This window comes from Salvelinus fontinalis, chromosome 19 (genome assembly GCF_029448725.1).
Source record: "Salvelinus fontinalis isolate EN_2023a chromosome 19, ASM2944872v1, whole genome shotgun sequence".
Taxonomy (NCBI): Eukaryota; Metazoa; Chordata; class Actinopteri; order Salmoniformes; family Salmonidae; genus Salvelinus; species Salvelinus fontinalis.
In genome coordinates, this window is record NC_074683.1 from 7341312 (window position 1) to 7361177 (window position 19866).

Here is a 19866-nt window from a genome sequence, read left to right on the forward strand (position 1 = left end):
TTTCAGTAAGTTCTGAGTGCTACCGGATAGACCCCGGGGGGAGGAGTATGTCTCTCTGCCCCAACCCTTCATTCCTCCCGAAGGTTCTGTCAGACAGGCATGTGAACATCCCTTTTAATCCTGTCTGCTTACAACCCCTCCAGCAGTGGCGGGGGAGTCTGGGCCTCCCTCTGGCATGCTGTGCCCTGTGAGGGCACTGGATGCCTATGTGGAGCGGACACGGTCAGTGAGAAAAACAGACCAGCTCTTTGTCTGCTATGGTGAGAGCCCAGGACTCTATCTTCATTGTAAAGGGGTTAAACACTGTTTCCCATGCTTGTTCAATGAACCATAAACAATTAATGAACATGCACCTGTGAAACGGTCGTTAAGACACTAACAGCTTACAGACGGTAGGCAATTAAGGTCACAGTTATGAAAACTTAGGACACTAAAGAGGCCTTTCTACTGACTCTGAAAAACACAAAAAGAAAAATGCCCAGAGTCCCTGCTCATCTACGTGAACATGCCTTAGGCATGCTGCAAGGATGCATGAGGACTGCAGATGTGGCCAGGGCAATAAATTGCAATGTCTGTACTGTGAGACGGCTAAGACAGCGCTACAGGGAGACAGGACAGACAGCTGATCGTCCTCGCAGTGGCAGACCACGTGTAACAACACCTGCACAGGATCGGTACATCCGAACATCACACCTGCGGGACAGGTACAGGATTGCAACAACTGCCCGAGTTACACCAGGAACGCACAATCCCTCCATCAGTGCTCAGACTAACTGCAAAAGGCTGAGAGAGGCTGGACTGAGGGCTTGTAGGCCTGTTGTAAGGCAGGTCCTCACCAGACATCACCGGCAATAACGTCGCCTATGGGCACAAACCCACCGTCGCTGGACCAGACAGGACTGGCAAAAAGTGCTCTTCACTGACGTCACGGTTTTGTCTCACTAGGGGTGATGGTCGGAGTTGTGTTTTATCGTCGAAGGAATCAGCGTTACACCGAGGCCTGTACTCTGGAGCGGGATCGATTTGGAGGTGGAGGGTCCATCATGGTCTGGGGGGGGTGTGTCACAACATCATCGGACTGAGCTTGTTGTCGTTGCAGGCAATCTCAATGCTGTGCGTTACAGGGAAGAAAACCTCCTCCCTCATGTGGTACCCTTCCTGCAGACTCATCCTGACATGACCCTCCAGCATGACAATGCCATTAGCCATACTGCTCGTTCTGTGAGTGATTTCCTGCAAGACAGGAATGTCAGTGTTCTGCCATGGCCAGAGAAGAGTAAGGATCTCAATCCCATTGAGCACGTCTGGGACCTGTTGGATCGGAGGGTGAGGGCTAGGGCCATTCCCCCCCAGAAATGTCCGGGAACTTGCAGGTGCCTTGGTGGAAGAGTGGGGCAACATCTGACAGCAAGAACTGGCAAATATGGTGCAGTCCATGAGGAGATGCACTACAGTACTTAATGCAGCTGGTGGCCACACCAGATACTGACTGTTACTTTTGATTTTGAACCCACCCTTTGTTCAGGGACACATTATTCAATTTCTGTTAGTCACATGTCTGTGGATCTTATGTTCATACAAATATTTACACATGTTAAGTTTCCTGAAAATAAACTCAGTTGACAGTGAGAGGACGTTTATATCTGGCCTAATCTAATATATTTTGGCCATAGATATGTAAAGCAGAAAGAGGAAAAGGAGTGAAATACTGGTACAACTTCCATACATTTCTCTATTTATTGCAATTTGCACAGTATTCAAAACATCTGAATTGAGGAATGAATGAATAGCCAGTGATTTCCCCCCACTTTTTTTTAGGTAGGGCTACTAAATTTTTCTCATTGATCACCATTCCATAGCAATATCCCTTTGAATAGCTTCCATATAATGAAGTCTGATACAGAGGCAATCACATAAAACATACATTTAGATTTAAATGTTAACAATAATAGTTTAGTTGCACCTCTTATCACAGTGAACCTATGTGAGAACAACCAATTTGGAGTGTCCAAACTCCATCACCTGGACCTGGCCATAACTACAAGCAAACAATGATGCAGGTTATTCATCCACAAGATCCAAATGTTTCTGAAATCTGCATTTTCGTGCATATATTGTGTCATCTTCAAGACCCACACGTCCTTCAAATACAATTAGCTAAACAATAATCAGCATTTTATTGCTTGTTGGCTCCAGTTGTCCCAGCTGCATTGCTATTAACTGAAGTATATCCCAGTACAGGGGGATAAACAAAGGTATGGTGTGAATCATAGTTTTAACTCAAACTCTTAACTGACATAACTGATTATTCCTAATAGCGTGTATTGAAACAATATTATTTGCTTAATACCTGTAGCTACTTTTTAGTCTGTGTAGCACTAGAAAATCATCAGTAACATTTGCCCTTACTGAAAAGTAACCTTTAGATTTAAAAAAAGTATTTGGCCAATGCATTTTGTTTTTAAGATAATGACTAAAATAAATATACAGTGTGCTAAAGTATTTAAATATATACAAACATACAAAATGTTCCAGTCTATACAGTACAATAAATTGGACAAAACTGACCCCCACCCCCAAAAAAAATTATCTTCAGCTAAACATTGGATTGAAACTGTTTATGCTCAAAAGAAATAAACAGTATCAGTGGCAGATAATTTATTTAAAAAGTCCCAATTCAGAAAAAATGAATTGTAAGATGTGATGCTTCTCATTTCCTCAGGATAGGACACAGTTTTGATCTGAGAATCCTTCGGGAGAATAGAAAAAGTATATTTTGGAGTTTGCTTCACAAATGCAGTCAATGGAGTTTAGACTGTGCAAAATAAATAACTAAGATCAATGGGTTCGTGACACTGGGATGTTTAGAAAAACGGGAGATTCTGGTCTCTGACAGCATCCCAACAGTCAAGTGTCTTATGAGGAGTTCACATGCTCATTCCAGCTTGTCATCCACTGCTTTTTCTCAAAGGAATCAAGCTTGGCTTTCCGGTCTTTGAACTGATGAGCCTCTTTCCTTATCCGTACAGCATGGTATCTTGGAACACTGTCATCATGTTCGGAACGTTTGAAAAATCCACACTGGCAAGAGAAAAGCAAAGATAATTATTAATTCTGCATTTTATAGACTTGTATCAACCTGAACATGCAAATACAACACACATAATGCTCAAGCAAATCAGAGAGGCAATCCAATGAGAGTTTTGTGTGAAAGCATGCTTCGCATGGTAAGAGTAGTATTCAAAATAGCATTTCCAAACAGCCAGGCTGACAAAGCAGAAACCTATTAAAATTAAGAAACTTCAAAGCACACAAGAAATAGTGGTTGATTGGTGTGAAATGTAGGTAAATGTAATAACTGCTCATGGGGGGGGGGGGGAGAGACGAAGACATTGAACGCTGACCTAATTCAAACACACATACATGAACAAATGTCTGAACACCCTATCAAAGCTTGTTGAACATACTCCAATTGGAATAATGATCAATTATACAAACTACATTGGTCTATGTATGTGTCTAAGCATGTGTAAGCATTTCCTTTAAAGCAAAAGTGAGTTAGTGTTTAAGCCCACACGCCATGCTGACTGCAATGCCCATTTTACCCCAGGTCTGAGCGCAGAGATCGGGCACTATGCCTCAGTAGTGAGTTTCTCTTTATCAGAGGCCTGAACATGGATCTGAGCCTTGTGATACGCTGCATCGTACTGGTCTTGTGGGGCTCTCTTGAAGAAGCCACACTAAAGGAGAGCGAGGGTGATGAATCATTCGGAAACAATATGAGAACATAGATATACTATAATACTGCCTGAATGAATAATGATTCAATGTTGCATGTGTCTAATAGCTCAGAGTACAATACAGTGAATATGTTGGTAAACGTGTTGCGGTTGAAGACCATGCCTACCTTCCAGAGTAGAAACACTAGCAATGCCAACATCAGAATACCAGCCAGGACAGCCACAAGGATGATCCACCATGGAACGCCACCATACTGGGTTACTGCCTTCTCTGGAAACACCGTGACTCTCACCTGCATGGGTACAAGAAGAAACAGTCGGTTTATTTCGATTTGTTACACATACATTCTAAAATTGTATTGATCAGTGAAGGTGTCATTGTGTGAGTGGATGATAACGGATGTCAAGAGTTCTTCTGTGCCACACACCTGAGTCTCAGCATTCCTGAGAACCATATTCTTTGCAGGAGCATCAAGGCTGATGGAAGCTTTCACAATTATATCAAGATAGTTCAAAGAGGCATAATTCTGTTTCAAAACAAAGGCTTTCAATGTTAGAGAATGACTGAATTAATCGTATCTGCTATTTAGGGCTATTTTGAAAAGCAAATAGCACAGGCATGTTGTTTCTCACCTCAAGGAAGGTAGCGTTCCACAGACGGCATCGCAGCGCAATCACTGCACTACTGTCCAAGCCCTGTAGAGGGCACTTGATCACCACACATCTAGCGTCATAGCCATTGCCACACATCTGAGGAACATAACCTTTTGTCAGACGGACTGTCATTATTGATCTATTTTTAAATGCAAGTGAAAGTGTGTTTACCAAAATCTTGTGCTTTTTTTGGTCCAATAAAGTAATTTTGCCTCCAGATTTTTTGCCTCCAGATTTTTTGCCTCCATCTTCCCGCTTTGTCCTAGATGTGCTGGACTCCTAAAAAATAAATAAAGTCATCACAAGTTAGTGATTCAAACTTGAATGTCTTAACGCTTAATCTCTGGCCGATTTTGCTTTTCCACAAATGCATCAAGTACAGTGAAACTTCAGTAGGAAAGTGTTACCTGAATGTGTTTGAGAGAGTTGATCTCAGTCTCTGGGGAGCAGGGGATCTCTTCCAGGCCAGTACTGCTGATCTTGACCAGATATAACAGCCATTTCCCATCCACATTCTCTTTGGGCCACTGGATGTTCAACGAGGCTGTGCCAAAGGACTTCAACGGCTTACCCAAATTGATTATCTGGAGGTATAATATTAAAAAATGTTACATCACGGTCAAACTCAGACAAAGTGATATTGAGAAACTGAGATAAGCAGACAATGATAATTACCTTAAATTCATAATCAATCAAACTGCCGATCTCCTCTTCTGTCTTGATGGCACTCTCTCCTTTCACATCACCCCCAAAATACACCTGGGAGGGTCTCGCAACTCTGATTGATAAACAAACCACATATTAGTGGACTACATTTGTATTCATTATGGATCTCCATTAGCACTCTTTCTGGGGTCCGGCGGAATTCAGGCAGTTATACAATTTTAAAAACATTACAATACATTCATTACAAAATTCACAACACACTAAGTGTGTGCCCTCAGGCCCATAATCCACTACCACATATCTACAACACAAAATATATTTGTTTGTTTGTGTGTGTATAGTGTGCATGTTATCATGTGTGTATGCATGTGTCTGTGTGTGTTACTTCACAGTCCCCGCTGTTCCATAAAGTGTATTTTTACCTGCTTTTTAAATCTGATTCTACTGCTTGCCTCAGTTATCTGATGTGTAATAGAGTTCTATGTAGTCATGGCTCTATGTAGTGCTGTGTGCCTCCATAGTCTGTTCTGAACTGTGAAGAGACCTCTGGTGGCATGTCTTATGGGGTGTCCCTTATGGGGTGTTATGCATGTGTGTCCGAGCTGTGTGCTAGTATTTTAAAAACCGACAGCTCGGTACCTTCAGCTTGTCAACATGTCTTACGAAAGCAAGTAATGATGATGTCAATCTCTCTTCCACTTTGAGCCATGCGAGATTGACATGGATGTCATTAATGTTCGCTCTCCGTGTACTTTTTTTTTCTCCCCTTTTCTCCCCAATTTTCGTGGTATCCAATCGCTAGTAATTACTATCTTGTCTCATCGCTACAACTCCCGTACGGGCTCGGGAGAGACGAAGGTCGAAAGCCATGCGTCCTCCGAAGCACAACCCAACCAAGCCGCACTGCTTCTTTAACACAGCGCCTCCAACCCGGAAGCCAGCCGCACCAATGTGTCGGAGGAAACACCGTGCACCTGGCCCCCTTGGTTAGCGCGCACTGCGCCCGGCCCGCCACAAGAGTCGCTGGAGCGCGATAAGACAAGGATATCCCTACCGGCCAAACCCTCCCTAACCCGGACGACGCTAGCCCTATTGTGCGTCGCCCCACGGACCTCCCGGTCGCGGCCGGCTGCGACAGAGCCTGGGCGCGAACCCAGAGACTCTGGTGGCGCAGCTAGCACTGCGATGCAGTGCCCTAGACCACTGCGCCACCCGGGAGGCCCCCTCTCTGTGTACTTTTGAATAAATCAGATCAAAAAAGTATTTGAAATCGAGTTGATGCAGTAGTCAACAAGTGGATGTGTTAGAAACACTACTTACCCTGCAACAGAAAGTAACAGCTCAATCACTACTTTAGCCTTTGCTTTCACTCTTCCCATGTTGTCCTGTGTACTGGTCCTGAAAGTAGAGAAGTGACACATAAGTGTTTGTTATCCTCTTAAAATGTAACGGCAAAATATAGATTTCCGCCTGAAATAGACATACCCAAAAGTAAGTGCTGTTTGTGTGTAATTACATGCTTCCGACATGCAGAAACTTTGTATATTTGGAAAGAAGACATCTGGGAGATGAGGAAATGATTAGAAGATCGATAGCTTACACAAGAACAAGCACACACACAAAATGTGTTTTTATTGTTCTTTTGATGGTCATCTTTCATTGACCATCTAGCTATAAGTGAATTATTGATGACTAGAGCTGGAAACACATCAGATGGCTTCCACAACATGTAAACAATATCAGAAAAAAATAGGCTTGATAGACCTGACAACTAAAAATGGGCAGATGTTTTTAGTAAGTGGTGTCAGGTGTGGTCACGGGACATTTCCAAGTGTCCCTAAACCTCTCCAAAGTGGCATATGTCTGTAAATGAGATAATTCCAGTGCTATTACATATTTGCAATCCCTAAATGCTATTTGTTCAGTATAAAAACTATTTCTACCATATCAACCTCACTTCAAACATTGTGGTGGTGTTATGGGTTAGCCAGGGTACAATTCAGTGTCCTTTCAACCTCTCCAAAATGTCTGAATGTGGTAATTGCACTGTTTTTGCCAAATAGATGTGCCTTAATGTTTGAGAGACGTTGGTGTTGTAGAAATGTTGTTCTTATAGTCAACAATAACTTTGAGGTGGTGTCGGGGGACATAAGTGTTTTTTCAACCTCTCCAAAGTGCCTGAACGTTTAGCCTAGGCATATCCAATGTATTGGTCCCAGATTCAAATGAACTGTTTACAAAAACAATATTAAAGCAACATGTATATATAAAATGTATTCTGAAACACAAACTTGGTTACACATGTGTCCTTCACTAGAAAACGTGCAAAAATAGAAAGAATAGAAACTATTTACAAATGGCATTCGTGTTCGTTTTTACATCCCAGATGATTAGATTTCACCATAGCTTGTGCATGTCAATAGTCTTTGAAGCAGTCCCTCTCTGCCAGGAAACAAAAAGTGATCTGGAATTTCACCCCCCCCCCCCCCCCCCCCCCCCCCCTAATTGGGACCCTAATTCAGCCATTTCCAACACCAGCTGCTCTCAGAAGGCCAACTGGGAGAGAGGGGTTTGACCTTTTGCTTTGGCCATCTGCTTGTGGAGAATGAAAGCATTTACTGTAGCAATGTCCACAAAGTGGTAAACAAAAGTCTTATACCACTTCCTGGTCTTGTGGAGGACCTGGTAGTAGCCTATCAGAGCATCAGATACGTCGACACCCCCCGTGCTGTCATTGTAGTCCTTCACAGAAACGGGGACATTCTTCCTCACCCATGCCACATTAACATTTATCACCCTCCTTGAGACATGGTTGTTATTAAATGACTTATGCTGTGTGGTGAGCATGGTTACTTCCATAGTGTCTATCCATTTCACAAAAAGCAGCTTATTAGTCCTGATCCAACATATAGTACCACTCTTCGCTGTCTTTGTCATGCCGTTTACCTTGGTCTTAGGGAAACCCGATTCAGTTCGGATGAATGGTGCCACAAGCCCTTTTCTTTTTCAAGAGGTCTATGAAAAGCATGGGACTAGTATAAAAATGGTCCACAAAGAGCTTGTACTCACTGCCAAGTAAGGGGAAGTCCATCAGCTGCATAACAGAGTCATAACTGAGGCCCTTCCCACTGGGTGTGATAACCTTGCCTTCAAAGATGGTTCACGTGTAGGCAGAGGCTGAATCGGCACAAAGAGCTTGTAGCCCCATTTGGTTGGCTTATTTTTCATATATTGCTTCAAGCCAATTCGAGCCTTTGAGGCAACCATGTGCTCAACTATAGAGAGATTTTGAGCAGGCTGGAAATAAGTTTTGCATGTCTCCACCATGTCATGATAAAGGGGCTTGACTCTTACAAGACGATCATACCCTGCAGTCCCTTTCTTCTGGTCATTCTCCTGATCTTTTTGTGGGTCCCTCATGTGAAGAGCACAGTTGATGACCCAGAATCGGTTTTCACCTACGATGGAGGTGGGGAACTCGAACCGATAGAGTGGGGACTTGCTCCAGTTGTCAACTAGTCTTGATACCTTTACCAGTCCCATGTAAATCACCAAGGACATGTAGTTGAGCATGTCAGCCATTGTGACAGGTTTCCAAGACATCTTCCCTCCCCACTGCTGCTTCTTGTCGGTATTTCTAATTAGTGTTCCCAGTACAGAGGTGTTAAAGTAAAGCTGAAACAGCTGTAAGGGTATGTTTCATCACTAACCAACTGTGGGCCTTCAGGTCGTTTGGGTTTAAACCTAAATTGTTCTGGCCCCTCATCATCTTGAAGGACTGTATAGCACCTGTCCTCAGTTTCATCTCCCTCTGTTGTGCTGCTTCCACCGCCTCTCCCTCTGCCTCTCCCTCTTCTCCGTTGAGGCCTAGATCTCCTCCCTGCCTCCGCACCTCCAGATGAACTTGCAGAGAGGGGAGTGGTGCCAGGGCCTGCAGTGGGGGTGGTTGAAGAGGAGTGGGGCCTTTGTCGAGTGGTGGATTTAGAACCCTCAGACGGGGTAATTGACATAGCAGTGGGGGGTGAAGACCTTCACCGGCTGGGCGCTTACTGGGAAGGGTGGCTCCCAAACATCATCATCCAAATCCTCTGCATCTTCCACTCTGTGGGGAATAAAATAAATTGATATTTTGTTGTAAGACACACAGAATTACTGTTGACTAAATTTACCAAACAACATTAATGTAAAGTAAAAACACCAAGCCTAAATTTGATCTAGACAGTGACTCACAAAGCGGGTGTAAAGCACACACAATGCAAACAGTAACACTTTGGAGACAAAGGTAGAGGTGAGAACCACAGAGAAAGTGAAAGGAAAAGGGGGATGTCTTCAGCATTTATAACCCCTCTGAATAAACAATGGCCATAAGAGTTTAGTGGCCTCTCCAGATTTACAAGGAGGAAACTTAGAACAGCAAACAAATATGAAACATAGACAATCACTACTTTGGAATTATATAACATTGAAATTACTTGTTACTTAGGCCTATGTAAACTAAATCCAAAGCACAAAAAGCAGACAACTTATAAAAACTGAAATACATCTAGTAAATTAGCTATGTAAAGCCATGGAAATAATTTACTTACAGATCTAAAAGTGGATCGAATCCTTCTAGAAAGCAATCTTCGTCGGCTGAGTCGAAATCCTCGTTGTTCAAATCGCTCCCCTGATCCGAGTCAAACTCCAGAATTTTATTTAAAACTTCTATGTCGATATACTTATTCATAGCGCCTTCTTTTTAGGTTCCTGTTAGATATATTTATTTTAGTTACTTCACTTCGACATCCTTTTTATTTTCTTGAGAAGCCATTTTTTATGAAAAAGCGATTAAATATGTTTACAATGTAATGTGTGTTAGTAAAACGTTTACTGTTGACAGGAGAACAAGAGGAGACAATAGGACGAGGTGGATAATTTTATAATAAGGCTGTTTAATCACATGTAAAGATATCTTAGTAAAATCTTGCAGCAAGGCTCTTTCTGTCTGATTCTTATTGAATCGTCCGGAAAAGAGATAGTTTCAAGAATTGTACAGTACTATATAGACAACAAGCAAAGTAGGTAGATCTGCGAGTCTGGCCTTCCGATTGGTCGATCTGGGTCTTGGGTAGTCCTGAACAGGCCTGGTGTCCACGTTCCATTGGTTCCTGAGATAGTTCTTTGTCTTGAGCTCCAACCATGGGTTGGGTGTGTTCTGTGGTTATTATGGGGGAGGGGAATTATGTGTGTCTGTAGTTGGTGTCTTAATAAGTCCAGCATATGTCCAAGAGAAATGAGGAGTATGTGTATTTTTGTATAAAATATGGCTTATGTTGAAATGTAGTTATTACTAGTTTCCAGTCTCTATTACAATTTCTTACATGTGGCATGCTTGGTACGTCTCGTCCTCTGAGCCAGGTAGCAATTGTTCGCATCACGCAAAAAAGGTTCTAGACCTTGCTTTGTCCCACCCAAGTAAACTGCATATCCATTGAAAGCGTATCTCATTGGCTACAAGACTGTCACGTTGTCATAGTAGCCAATCTCCCGTGTAATGGATGCCTACAGCGCGTAAGCAGGGAACATATTTTTGATACGCAAATATAGTCACTCGGTAGACATTCGATGTTGCCATTAAGTCATACATCATCAGATAACATTGGCTGGATTTGTTTCTACCAACCTACAGATTAATTTGATACCCCCCCATGTAGTTATAGCTCAAAAACAGACCAAATCGAAGCTTACCTTGTAAGATGTTTGGTGAAAACGTTGTGTAAAACACACATTTTGACTCTCGGGGCTGGTGATCAATAACAGTAGGTCAGTCAGACAAATAAGATATCCTAATGATCTGTGAAGCCCCGGATTTCGGTGTGTATCAACGCATTCCTTGTTTATTTTGTTAATGCTTCACAACGCTAACTGGCAGGTAGCCTAGTGGTTGGAGTGTTGGACTTGTAACCGAAAGGTTGCAAGATCGAATCCCCGAGCTGACAAGGTAAAGAAAACAAAAACTGTCGGTCTGCCCCTGAACAAGGCAGTTAAACCACTAGGCCCTCATTGAAAATAAGAATATGTTCTTAACTGACTTGACTAGTTAAATAAATGTCAAAAATAGCGTAGCAGTCATCAGCCCTTATAAATGTGTATGCCCATATATGGTATTAAGTCACACCAAAGATTTAAAGGTACAAGATACTGGCCAAGATACTCAGCTTTCCACAGACACCATACTTTTGCAGATAGGGGCTACCGTTCTCATACCAGACTGAATTGAAGAAAAAAGGATTTATACAAGGCCACCAAGTCAATCACCTTTGTGAAAAAATAATAGTGCTACTTACGTTTGAAGCTGAAGGTCAATATTAATTTCTGCAGTATTGAGAGAGATACCAGCAGTGCTCAAGATTATGTAGAAGGTAACCTGGAAACACATTGCATCCAAATATTTCATAACATTCACCATGCGTGAGCCACACAATGACAGAATAATAGAAATACCGTGCATAGCCTACCTCTGAATCTCTCTTGAATGGATTCCCCAGTTCACACTCTGTTTGGGAGCCATTCTGATTGGCTAAACAGAGAACCGGTTTATCCCTCTGGAGAACAAGAACTCATTACAATGTTATTACTTGAAGGATAGCAAAAATTTGGCATGCTGAAATAAACCAGAGTCACTTCACTTACTGTCATTTTCTGAGAGCGGAAACCAGAGTATGAGAGAGCGTTGGGGAAAATCCCCACCAGCTTAGCCTCATGGGCATCATCCCCATTTCTGTTTTTCACTGTCACCTCCAGAGCTATGTCCTTCTGATCACTGAGGGATATCACTGGTAGCCCATTCTCCCTGGATAAAAACAAAACATTGCCTTATACCTCTTCCTCTTATTCATGGTTTTCTTTTCCAAATCTTATCATGAAAGTCCCAGAATGTATATGCACTAAGAATGTTTGTTCATACTCACATAGGTAATGGGGGAAATATATCTTGGTTGAGCTCTTTGGAGCAGAATCTGTACTCCAGTTGTAAGCTACTCTGGCAAATATTATCATTTCCGCATCCCTCCTTTAAGAAGTTCACCTGTAATGAAGCAAGATCAAGCTTATTTTCAATGCATCTGACAGTAAATCCATTCTAAACTTTACTGAATTCCAATCACTCTGAGACATTCAATGACATCATGAATCATGTGTAACAGTTGGGAAATGATGGTTACCTCAGTGACGACCTTACTTGGCTGGGAGTTGTCAAGAATAGGCACAAGCTGGGGGAGAGAGTTCTGCCTCTTCTGACGCTTGGTACCCTGGATTCCCAATGACACCTCAATGGGAATACCATGCAGCTTGTCCCTAATGTTATCCTACAGACAGAGAAAACAATGATGTGCACCATCTCCCTTCTAGCTATCATTCTAGAATCCCAAGAGGCTTAGAAGAATACCAAATACTATACCTGCAGTTTGATTTTTGTCTTAGTGCAAGCTCTTTTGTTTTGTCCCCGTAGGTCCAGAGTTCCGGTCGATTGGAAGTCCTGGTCGGTGCGAGAGTTGTTGAGGAAGAGGATCCTAGAGGGAAGCCCTTGCTTCCTGCGATCTGCTTCAGCCTCAAATGCATAGCGGATAGCTGTAAGGAAACATTCCAGAGCAACAGTATGTATTACGTAAGGACAAAGGGATTCAGGACTTTCAGGGCTATGACAAATTATGCCAATTGGGCTGAGGTGAAAGAAGAGAGAGGCTTCACTTACTTAGTTTTGGGCTGTAAGATACAGGGTTTGCTTTATAGGTGAAACATGCCTCCACGGTCAAGCTATAGACAACAAACGGATTATAATTAAATTGTGTTAATAGGAAACAAATCTACAGAAGCGCAAAGATGTCAGACACATTTTCAAACATGAGTAGTCATCAAATCCCATCAACACCTTACCAGATGCTGTTGCCACAGGTTTTCTTTGTGAAGTCAATTTCCTTTGGAGTAATTTTGACATCCTTCTTAATGCTAATAATTGGCCTTGCCCTAAAAAAAAGGAGTTGTTACGTGAGTTGTTACTGTATGTGTTATCGTGAAATGTATTTGTGAGGTCGTAACTGGATTGTTGTAGATAGCCTAACAAGATCATTACCTGTAAACGAGAACTGTATCTGAGAGAGACCCAATAGCTATATCAGGATAGGAATTCTTATCTAAATCCATATTCCCAGCCAGAGAATATCCAAATAATCTGATGTTGTTGGGCATTCCCTCAAGGATCTAAAATGACAAATAAATCAATAAGTGAAAATGGGATGCAGCAGTGATGTCGTTGCACTACGTCAACAAGCATATCCTTTGACCAATAAAACACTGCATAACCAACCTGTGCAGGCTTGGTGTTGATTCCATTAGCAGAACCATGGTAAATGTACACTTTTCCTGCCCCGGCATCAGCGTAGGGTGCTCCAACAGCAATGTCTGTAAAAGAGAAGCCATTTAGCTATGGAATGTTATGACACAAACACAGAAAGGTCAGAAATAAGTACAGATGCCAGGTTCCCACCTTGAAAGGAGTCCTGATTGATGTCACCGATGTTCTCCACTGCCAGCCCAAACATTGAGTCTTTGGTTCCATTGAGGCGGATTGGGGTGATCTTGTCCCACTTTCCTGCCTGGTTGATGTAGACATAAACAGCTCCTCCAAAGTCTCCCTCTTTCATGAAGAACTGAGGGGCTCCCACAACAATATCCTGCCACCTGGGATGCAAAAAGTAAAGACCAAATGTGAAACATAAGTTACAATATCCATGTAGGTTTGATGACATAATGCAGGGTTCCCCAATAGGCGGGTGATTTTATACTTAACAAAAATATAAACGCAACAATTTCAAAGATTTTACTTAGTTACAGTTCATATAAGGAAATCAGTCAAATGTGGATTTCACATGACTGGGCAGGGGTGCAGCCAGGCCCACCCACTGGGGAGCCAGGCCCAGCCAATCAGAATGAGTTTTCCCCACAAAAGGGCTTTATTACATACAGAAAAACTCCTCAGTTTCACCAGCTGTCCGGGTCGCTGGTCTCAGATGATCCCACAGGTGAAGAAGCCGGATGTGGATGTCCTGGGCTGGCATGGTTACACGTGTGCTGCGGTAGTGAGGCTGATTGGACGTACTGCTAAATCCTCAAAAACAACGTTGGAGGCGGCTTATGGTAGATAAATGAACATTAAATTCTCTGGCAACAGCTCTGGTGGAGAACCCTGCAGTTAGCCAGCCAATTGCATGCTCCCTCAAAACTTGAGACATCTGTTGCGTTGTGTTGTGTGATAAAACTGTACATTTTAGAGTGGCTTTTTATTGTCCCCAACACAGGGTGCACCTGAGCAATGATCATGCTGTTTTATCAGCTTCTTGATATGCCTCACCTGTCAGGTGGATGGATTATCTTGTCAAAGGAGAAATGCTCACTAACAGGGATGTACACAAATTTGAGTACAAAATTTGAGAGATATTTTTTGTTGTTGCGCGTATAGTAACTTTTCTGGGATATTTTATTTCAGCTCATAAAACATGGCACCAACACTTTACATGTTGCGTTTACATTTTTGTTCAGTATATTTGGCCCCACAAGTTTTCTGAGTAAAGAAAAATACGTTTTTGGGGGGATATAATTTTCCTAAAATCACCAGGAAATCATTCAAAGTGATTTTAATTCAGGAAATCTGCTCCCAAGTATTCACACTGTGATCGTATCCCAATTAGAGCCCTGCACAGGCATGAATTTTAAACCCAAGCCCTACCCATGCCCACAATGTTCATGCCCTACCCTACCCAGGCCGATTGTTTCTGCCAAATTTAAGGCTCGGCCCCGCCCGGAACCAGAAATAACTTCCTCCATTAGTAAATCCATTAGCTGCTCCTCTCTGTGTGTCACTCACTCCCTGCACGCTGCGCACTCTGCATGCACTCTGCTCATGGCGGCTCCGGGTCTGTAAGTACCCATAGCAACGGCTCCGCTTGGGCTGCTCTGCTCAATGATGAGACATGAAAGCAGTTAGCTGTTAGCTACTTTTCATCACTGTAAACTCCGACAAAACTCAAGGAACATTATAATTTTCGGTGAAATCTCTCCCATCTTATATTTGACGAGGTTGAAGGACTTCTACGACGCAGCAGGGCACGAGCAAATGGCTCAGCTTCAAAATGTTAGTGATCAATTTAGTGATACCCAAGCCCTGCCCATATCCTAGTTATCTATGAAAAAACAGGCCCTACATGGCACTAACCCAATGTATAATGTCGGGGCCGTCAGACTCAGCTTGGGTAGCAGAGCTCTAATCCCAATGTAGTCAAGGTTTGAAATGATTCTGTTTATGCCAAATACTGTATCTGTTTGGGATTCTTGAAATGAATTTGCAGTGTACAAATTATTTATAACTAAGTTCCAGCCCCCCAACCATCCGCTCAAGGAAAAATGGGCCCACGGCTGAATGTAATTGGGGACCCCTGACATAATGTATGGATAAGCCAAAACTGGAAAAGCAGAAGTCAACTTGTGTCACATACCCATCTCCATTCAGGTCGACCACAGCTACATCATATCCAAAAGAAGATGCCAGTCCAGGCCCTTCTAGAATGTACTCTGGGGAGAGTCTTGCGGACGCTTCATTCTCTTTTCTCAACAGGACCACAGCCCCACAGTGATTGGCTCGCGGTGCCCCAGACACAATTGTCAGGCCACGCCCCTTGGTGATGCTATGCCCAGAATCAATGGAAAACCCTGCAACATGAAATAAGAGAAATCTAGGTATATATATTATACTATGCATAATTCAGAGCATTCATCTTTCATGAATAAATGAGTGAATTTGGGATGTAAAGAAAAACACAAGATGTGAAATATAGTAGTCATGTCATCTTGAAGCAACCAAGAAAACATATGTTGATATACATCTAAGTATCCCAGTAAAAACTGCAGTACATTCAAACATTACGTTGAAATAATTACATGGTAAAAATTCAGATTATAAACCATTCACAAGTTAGTGACCATGTAGATGGAATGGTTAAGAGCGTATGTTTTAACCACCTCAGAAGTCACAAACCTAAGAAACTATTGGTCGTCACATCCAGACTTTTCTCAGGGCTGACCTGTAGAGAAGGCGACTTATACAGAAACTGATCAGCGTTGGCAGCAGACAAACTGGTCATGAACAGGATGCCTAAGCACAGAAAACACATAGTTCCCGCAGTCAAGGTTCAGACCTACTGTACCCACCTAAGTAGCTGTTAGCAGGCACAGGGACCAGGTCAGGATCCAAGCGGTTCTCATCTCCAACTTCATAAGGCCCATCATCATAAAATCCCCTTTCCAACAAAGTGTTGTTCTTTTGCTCTACACGTACTATGCCTAGAGTGGTTGAGAGTGAGGGGTGAAAATGTCAACGGAATGGTGCTGGCTTAAATATGCTCAACAAAACAATATGAAATCTTCAACAATAATGACACAAACAAAATGTAACTGGGTGAATTTCTTTTTTACAGGTGAAAATAAAATTGTTTTGAAGGGAAATCCATGGTTGGACTTCTGAACTAATGAAATGTACCCATTCATTCTCGAAGAATGACTTATAAATGGCTCCTGAGCTTAGCTCAACTGTCGTACCCCATCAGAACCCAAAATATAAGCTTGTTTAATGTTTGTAAACAAAGTAAATGTAAACACACACTGTATAGCCTAAAAACATGGTTAAAACTTGAATTGTGAAATCATAGATGGTCAGTCCTTGCATCCATAGCTCTGTCTTTGAATTTGAGGGTGGTTACATTTATCCAGCCCCATCCCCCGCTTTTTACAGAAACAGTGGTCGGAAGAATTCTTGGTCATTGTTTCAACTGCTGATCTACACTTTAAAGCAGAGTAAGGAAATCTCTGATGAAGTATGTTGCAAAGCCTTTCCTTACCTCTAGAGGGCATGTGAATCACAATATACTGCACAGCTCATTCTGCAGAGATCTAAATCTATATATTGTACATCCACTGATTTTGATCGATTGAAGTAAATAGGTTTTGATAACTTACATTTACTTTTCACATTGTACATTTTTTGTCATTTAGCAGATGTTCTCATCCAGAGCGACTTACAATGGCAACTTAATTGCATACCTTATGAACAGACACCCACCTTTCCAGTTGTAGGCGCCAGGCGCTCCAAACACCACGTAATGGTAGTCCTTGGTGAAAGTGGCAGCCAGACCCTGCTGACAGGAGCCAAACCTCTCATGGCCTCTGGCTCTCCCCTCACAGAACCTCCAGTTCCCTCCATCTTCATCAGAGGATGCATCAATAGTGAGGTCCTGACTCAGGATGTAGCAGCGACCTGTGATGTCACGGGACTCCTGAGCAGTGTCCACAAACAGACGTCTCTGATAGCGGTGAGCACAGGTCTGCAATGACGAGACAGCGCAATCAGCATGCAAGGCAGATCCTTAGCTGATGATACTGTAGATCTGACACAACGTTCTGCACGACAGATATACAAAGCACTATGAACCTGGCTAGTAACACAGCAATGCACAGTATTCTCTGACACAGACTTACCACAATCTTCCCTCCGGGGCCCTGGCTGTTAACTGTCACCCCCATCCACTGGTTCTCCTTGTTCTCAACTCTCACATCCTCTGTGGGAATTTATGTTGATTCTCGCTTTAGAATGAATTTTACTTACAGTATATTGTGGTTAATAAAGCATAATGTTCAACCATATGTTGTGTAAGAAAGAGAAACAGAGAGAACCAGATTTGAGTAACACCTCACCTTCATTGTCAAAATCGATGCGGTCACAGTCATCGGATTCGGTGGTGATGTCACAACTGTACAGGCCACCGGTTATGTTGGCTCTCTGGTTAGCCAGTGCTTTGGCTCTTGGTGCTCCAATCAACAGTCTGCAACAAAAAATGATTTTTTTTCTCCAATTACTGTCTCTTTAAGATATTCATGGTCTATAGATGAATGTACTGTGACAGTAGCAGATGTCAGAGATGTTTGGTAATCCTATACTGCAGCTGTCATATTCAATAATTCATATTGACCAAAGCGGTCAGTTTAGTAACCCAGAACTGGCCTGGATAACAGACACCATGTCAAACTGGCAAATATAGCACATGCCAACTACTTCATATTCAAACTGCCAGCAATCATAGTACTGTCTCATAGACTTGAAGAAATTGTGAACATGCCATTTGAGATGTGCCACAATTAAAATATGTTTTTTTGTATTTCATCTGGCTGTCAGTTAATGTCCTCAGAATAATAATTTTTGTGAACTTCTCATGTTCTGTCTCTGTAGTACAGTAGTCTACTGTGCTGTACAACTAGCACTAGGCAGAGAAACAGTATGTTCTCATTTGGAGTATATTCAATCATATGATTGTCCTGTACAACATTAGTTCACTGACCACAACATATCCAAATCAGTGCCTAAGAGAATCTTAACAACCGCAGGGTACAATATCCTGCATGAATACGTTTTAGGGTTGAATAACTTGTAGAGCCATTTATTTATGCCCTATATTTATGCACAATACTTTATTATAGCTGTGACTGACTGATTTTGCAATTAAATGTAATAGCTTAGGAGGGTTTTTAGGAATTGGCTGTACTTGGCACTTCACTAAATAAAAAAAGCATCCCTGTTAGGCTAACACTATAAAAAGAGGAACAAACAGAACAACCACAGTGAGAGACAAACACTTCAGCAGGACCTCTCTGGGTCATATTTTCCAGCCTGAACAGTGAGTGAGAGCCACAGCCACATACTAGGGAACACTGAAAACATGATCAGATGCATCAATGAGAATGGCTAACAATACCGAAGCCTCCCACCATTAGCTCTGACAAATTGAAAACCCTAGTCATTGACGACTCCATTACCCGCAGTATTAGACTTAAAAATAATCATCCAGCGATCATACACTGTTTACCAGGGGGCAGGGCTACCGACGTTAAGGCTACGCTGAAGATGGTGCTGGCTAAGGCTAAAATTGGCGAGTGTAGAGAGTATAGGAATTTTGTTATCCACGTAGGCACCAACGATGTTCGGATGAAACAGTCAGAGGTCACCAAGCACAACATAGCTTCAGCGTGTAAATCAGCTAGAAAGATGTGTCGGCATTGAGTAATTGTCTCTGGCCGCCTCCCAGTTAGGGGGAGTGATGAGCTCTACAGCAGTGTCTCACAACTCAATTGCTGGTTGAAAACTGTTTTCTGCCCCTCCCAAAAGATAGAATTTGTAGATAAGTGGCCCGCTTTCTGAGACGCACCCACAAACAGGACCAAGCCTGGCCTGCTGAGGAGTGACGGACTCCATCCTAGCTGGAGGGGTGCTCTCATCTTATCTGTGAACATAGACAGGGCTCTAACTCCCCTAGCTCCACAATGAGATAGGGTGCAGACCAGGCAGCATGCTGTTAGCCAGCCTGCCAGCTTAGTGGAGTCTGCCACTAGCATAGTCATTGTAGTCAGCTCAGCTATCCCCATTGAGACGGGGGCTGTGCCTCGATCTAGGTTGGGAAAAACTAAACATGGCGGTGTTCGCCTTAGCAATCTCACTAGGATAAGGACCTCCTCCATTCCTGCCATTATTGAAAGAGATTTTGATATCTCACATCTCAAAATAGGGCTACTTAATGTTAGATCCCTCACTTCCAAGGCAGTGAACTAATCACTGATCATAATCGTGATGCGATTGGCCTGACTGAAACATGGCTTAAGCCTGATAAATTCACTGTGTTAAATGAGGCCTCTCCTCCTGGTTACACTGGTGACCATTGCACATCCCGCA

At 42.6% G+C, this 19866-nt stretch overlaps 1 protein-coding gene across 3 annotated transcripts in view; it reads right to left on the bottom strand.

The window, feature by feature from the left end:
* Positions 1-1714: 1714 nt before the first annotated feature.
* LOC129816275 (integrin alpha-6-like) overlaps positions 1715-19866 on the bottom strand; it is a 32385-nt gene continuing 14233 nt past the window's right edge. The window contains exons 2-26 of one of the 3 annotated variants that reach the window (XM_055870556.1): positions 17841-17968; positions 17625-17704; positions 17209-17470; positions 16302-16433; positions 16129-16245; positions 15590-15803; positions 13585-13778; positions 13405-13499; positions 13171-13298; positions 12975-13064; positions 12793-12854; positions 12499-12668; positions 12263-12406; positions 12011-12126; positions 11733-11892; positions 11558-11644; positions 11387-11466; positions 6381-6458; positions 5070-5172; positions 4802-4978; positions 4566-4673; positions 4374-4490; positions 4169-4267; positions 3908-4033; positions 1715-3081 (exon numbers count right to left, since the gene is read on the bottom strand). In XM_055870556.1, the coding sequence (XP_055726531.1) occupies positions 2917-3081; positions 3908-4033; positions 4169-4267; positions 4374-4490; positions 4566-4673; positions 4802-4978; positions 5070-5172; positions 6381-6458; positions 11387-11466; positions 11558-11644; positions 11733-11892; positions 12011-12126; positions 12263-12406; positions 12499-12668; positions 12793-12854; positions 12975-13064; positions 13171-13298; positions 13405-13499; positions 13585-13778; positions 15590-15803; positions 16129-16245; positions 16302-16433; positions 17209-17470; positions 17625-17704; positions 17841-17968 (3232 nt within the window). In that variant the 3' untranslated portion in view covers positions 1715-2916. Of the gene's footprint in view, positions 3082-3605; positions 3741-3907; positions 4034-4168; positions 4268-4373; positions 4491-4565; positions 4674-4801; positions 4979-5069; positions 5173-6380; positions 6459-11386; positions 11467-11557; positions 11645-11732; positions 11893-12010; positions 12127-12262; positions 12407-12498; positions 12669-12792; positions 12855-12974; positions 13065-13170; positions 13299-13404; positions 13500-13584; positions 13779-15589; positions 15804-16128; positions 16246-16301; positions 16434-17208; positions 17471-17624; positions 17705-17840; positions 17969-19866 lie in introns of all 3 variants that reach the window. The other 2 variants (XM_055870555.1, XM_055870554.1) reach the window with 2 other exon arrangements.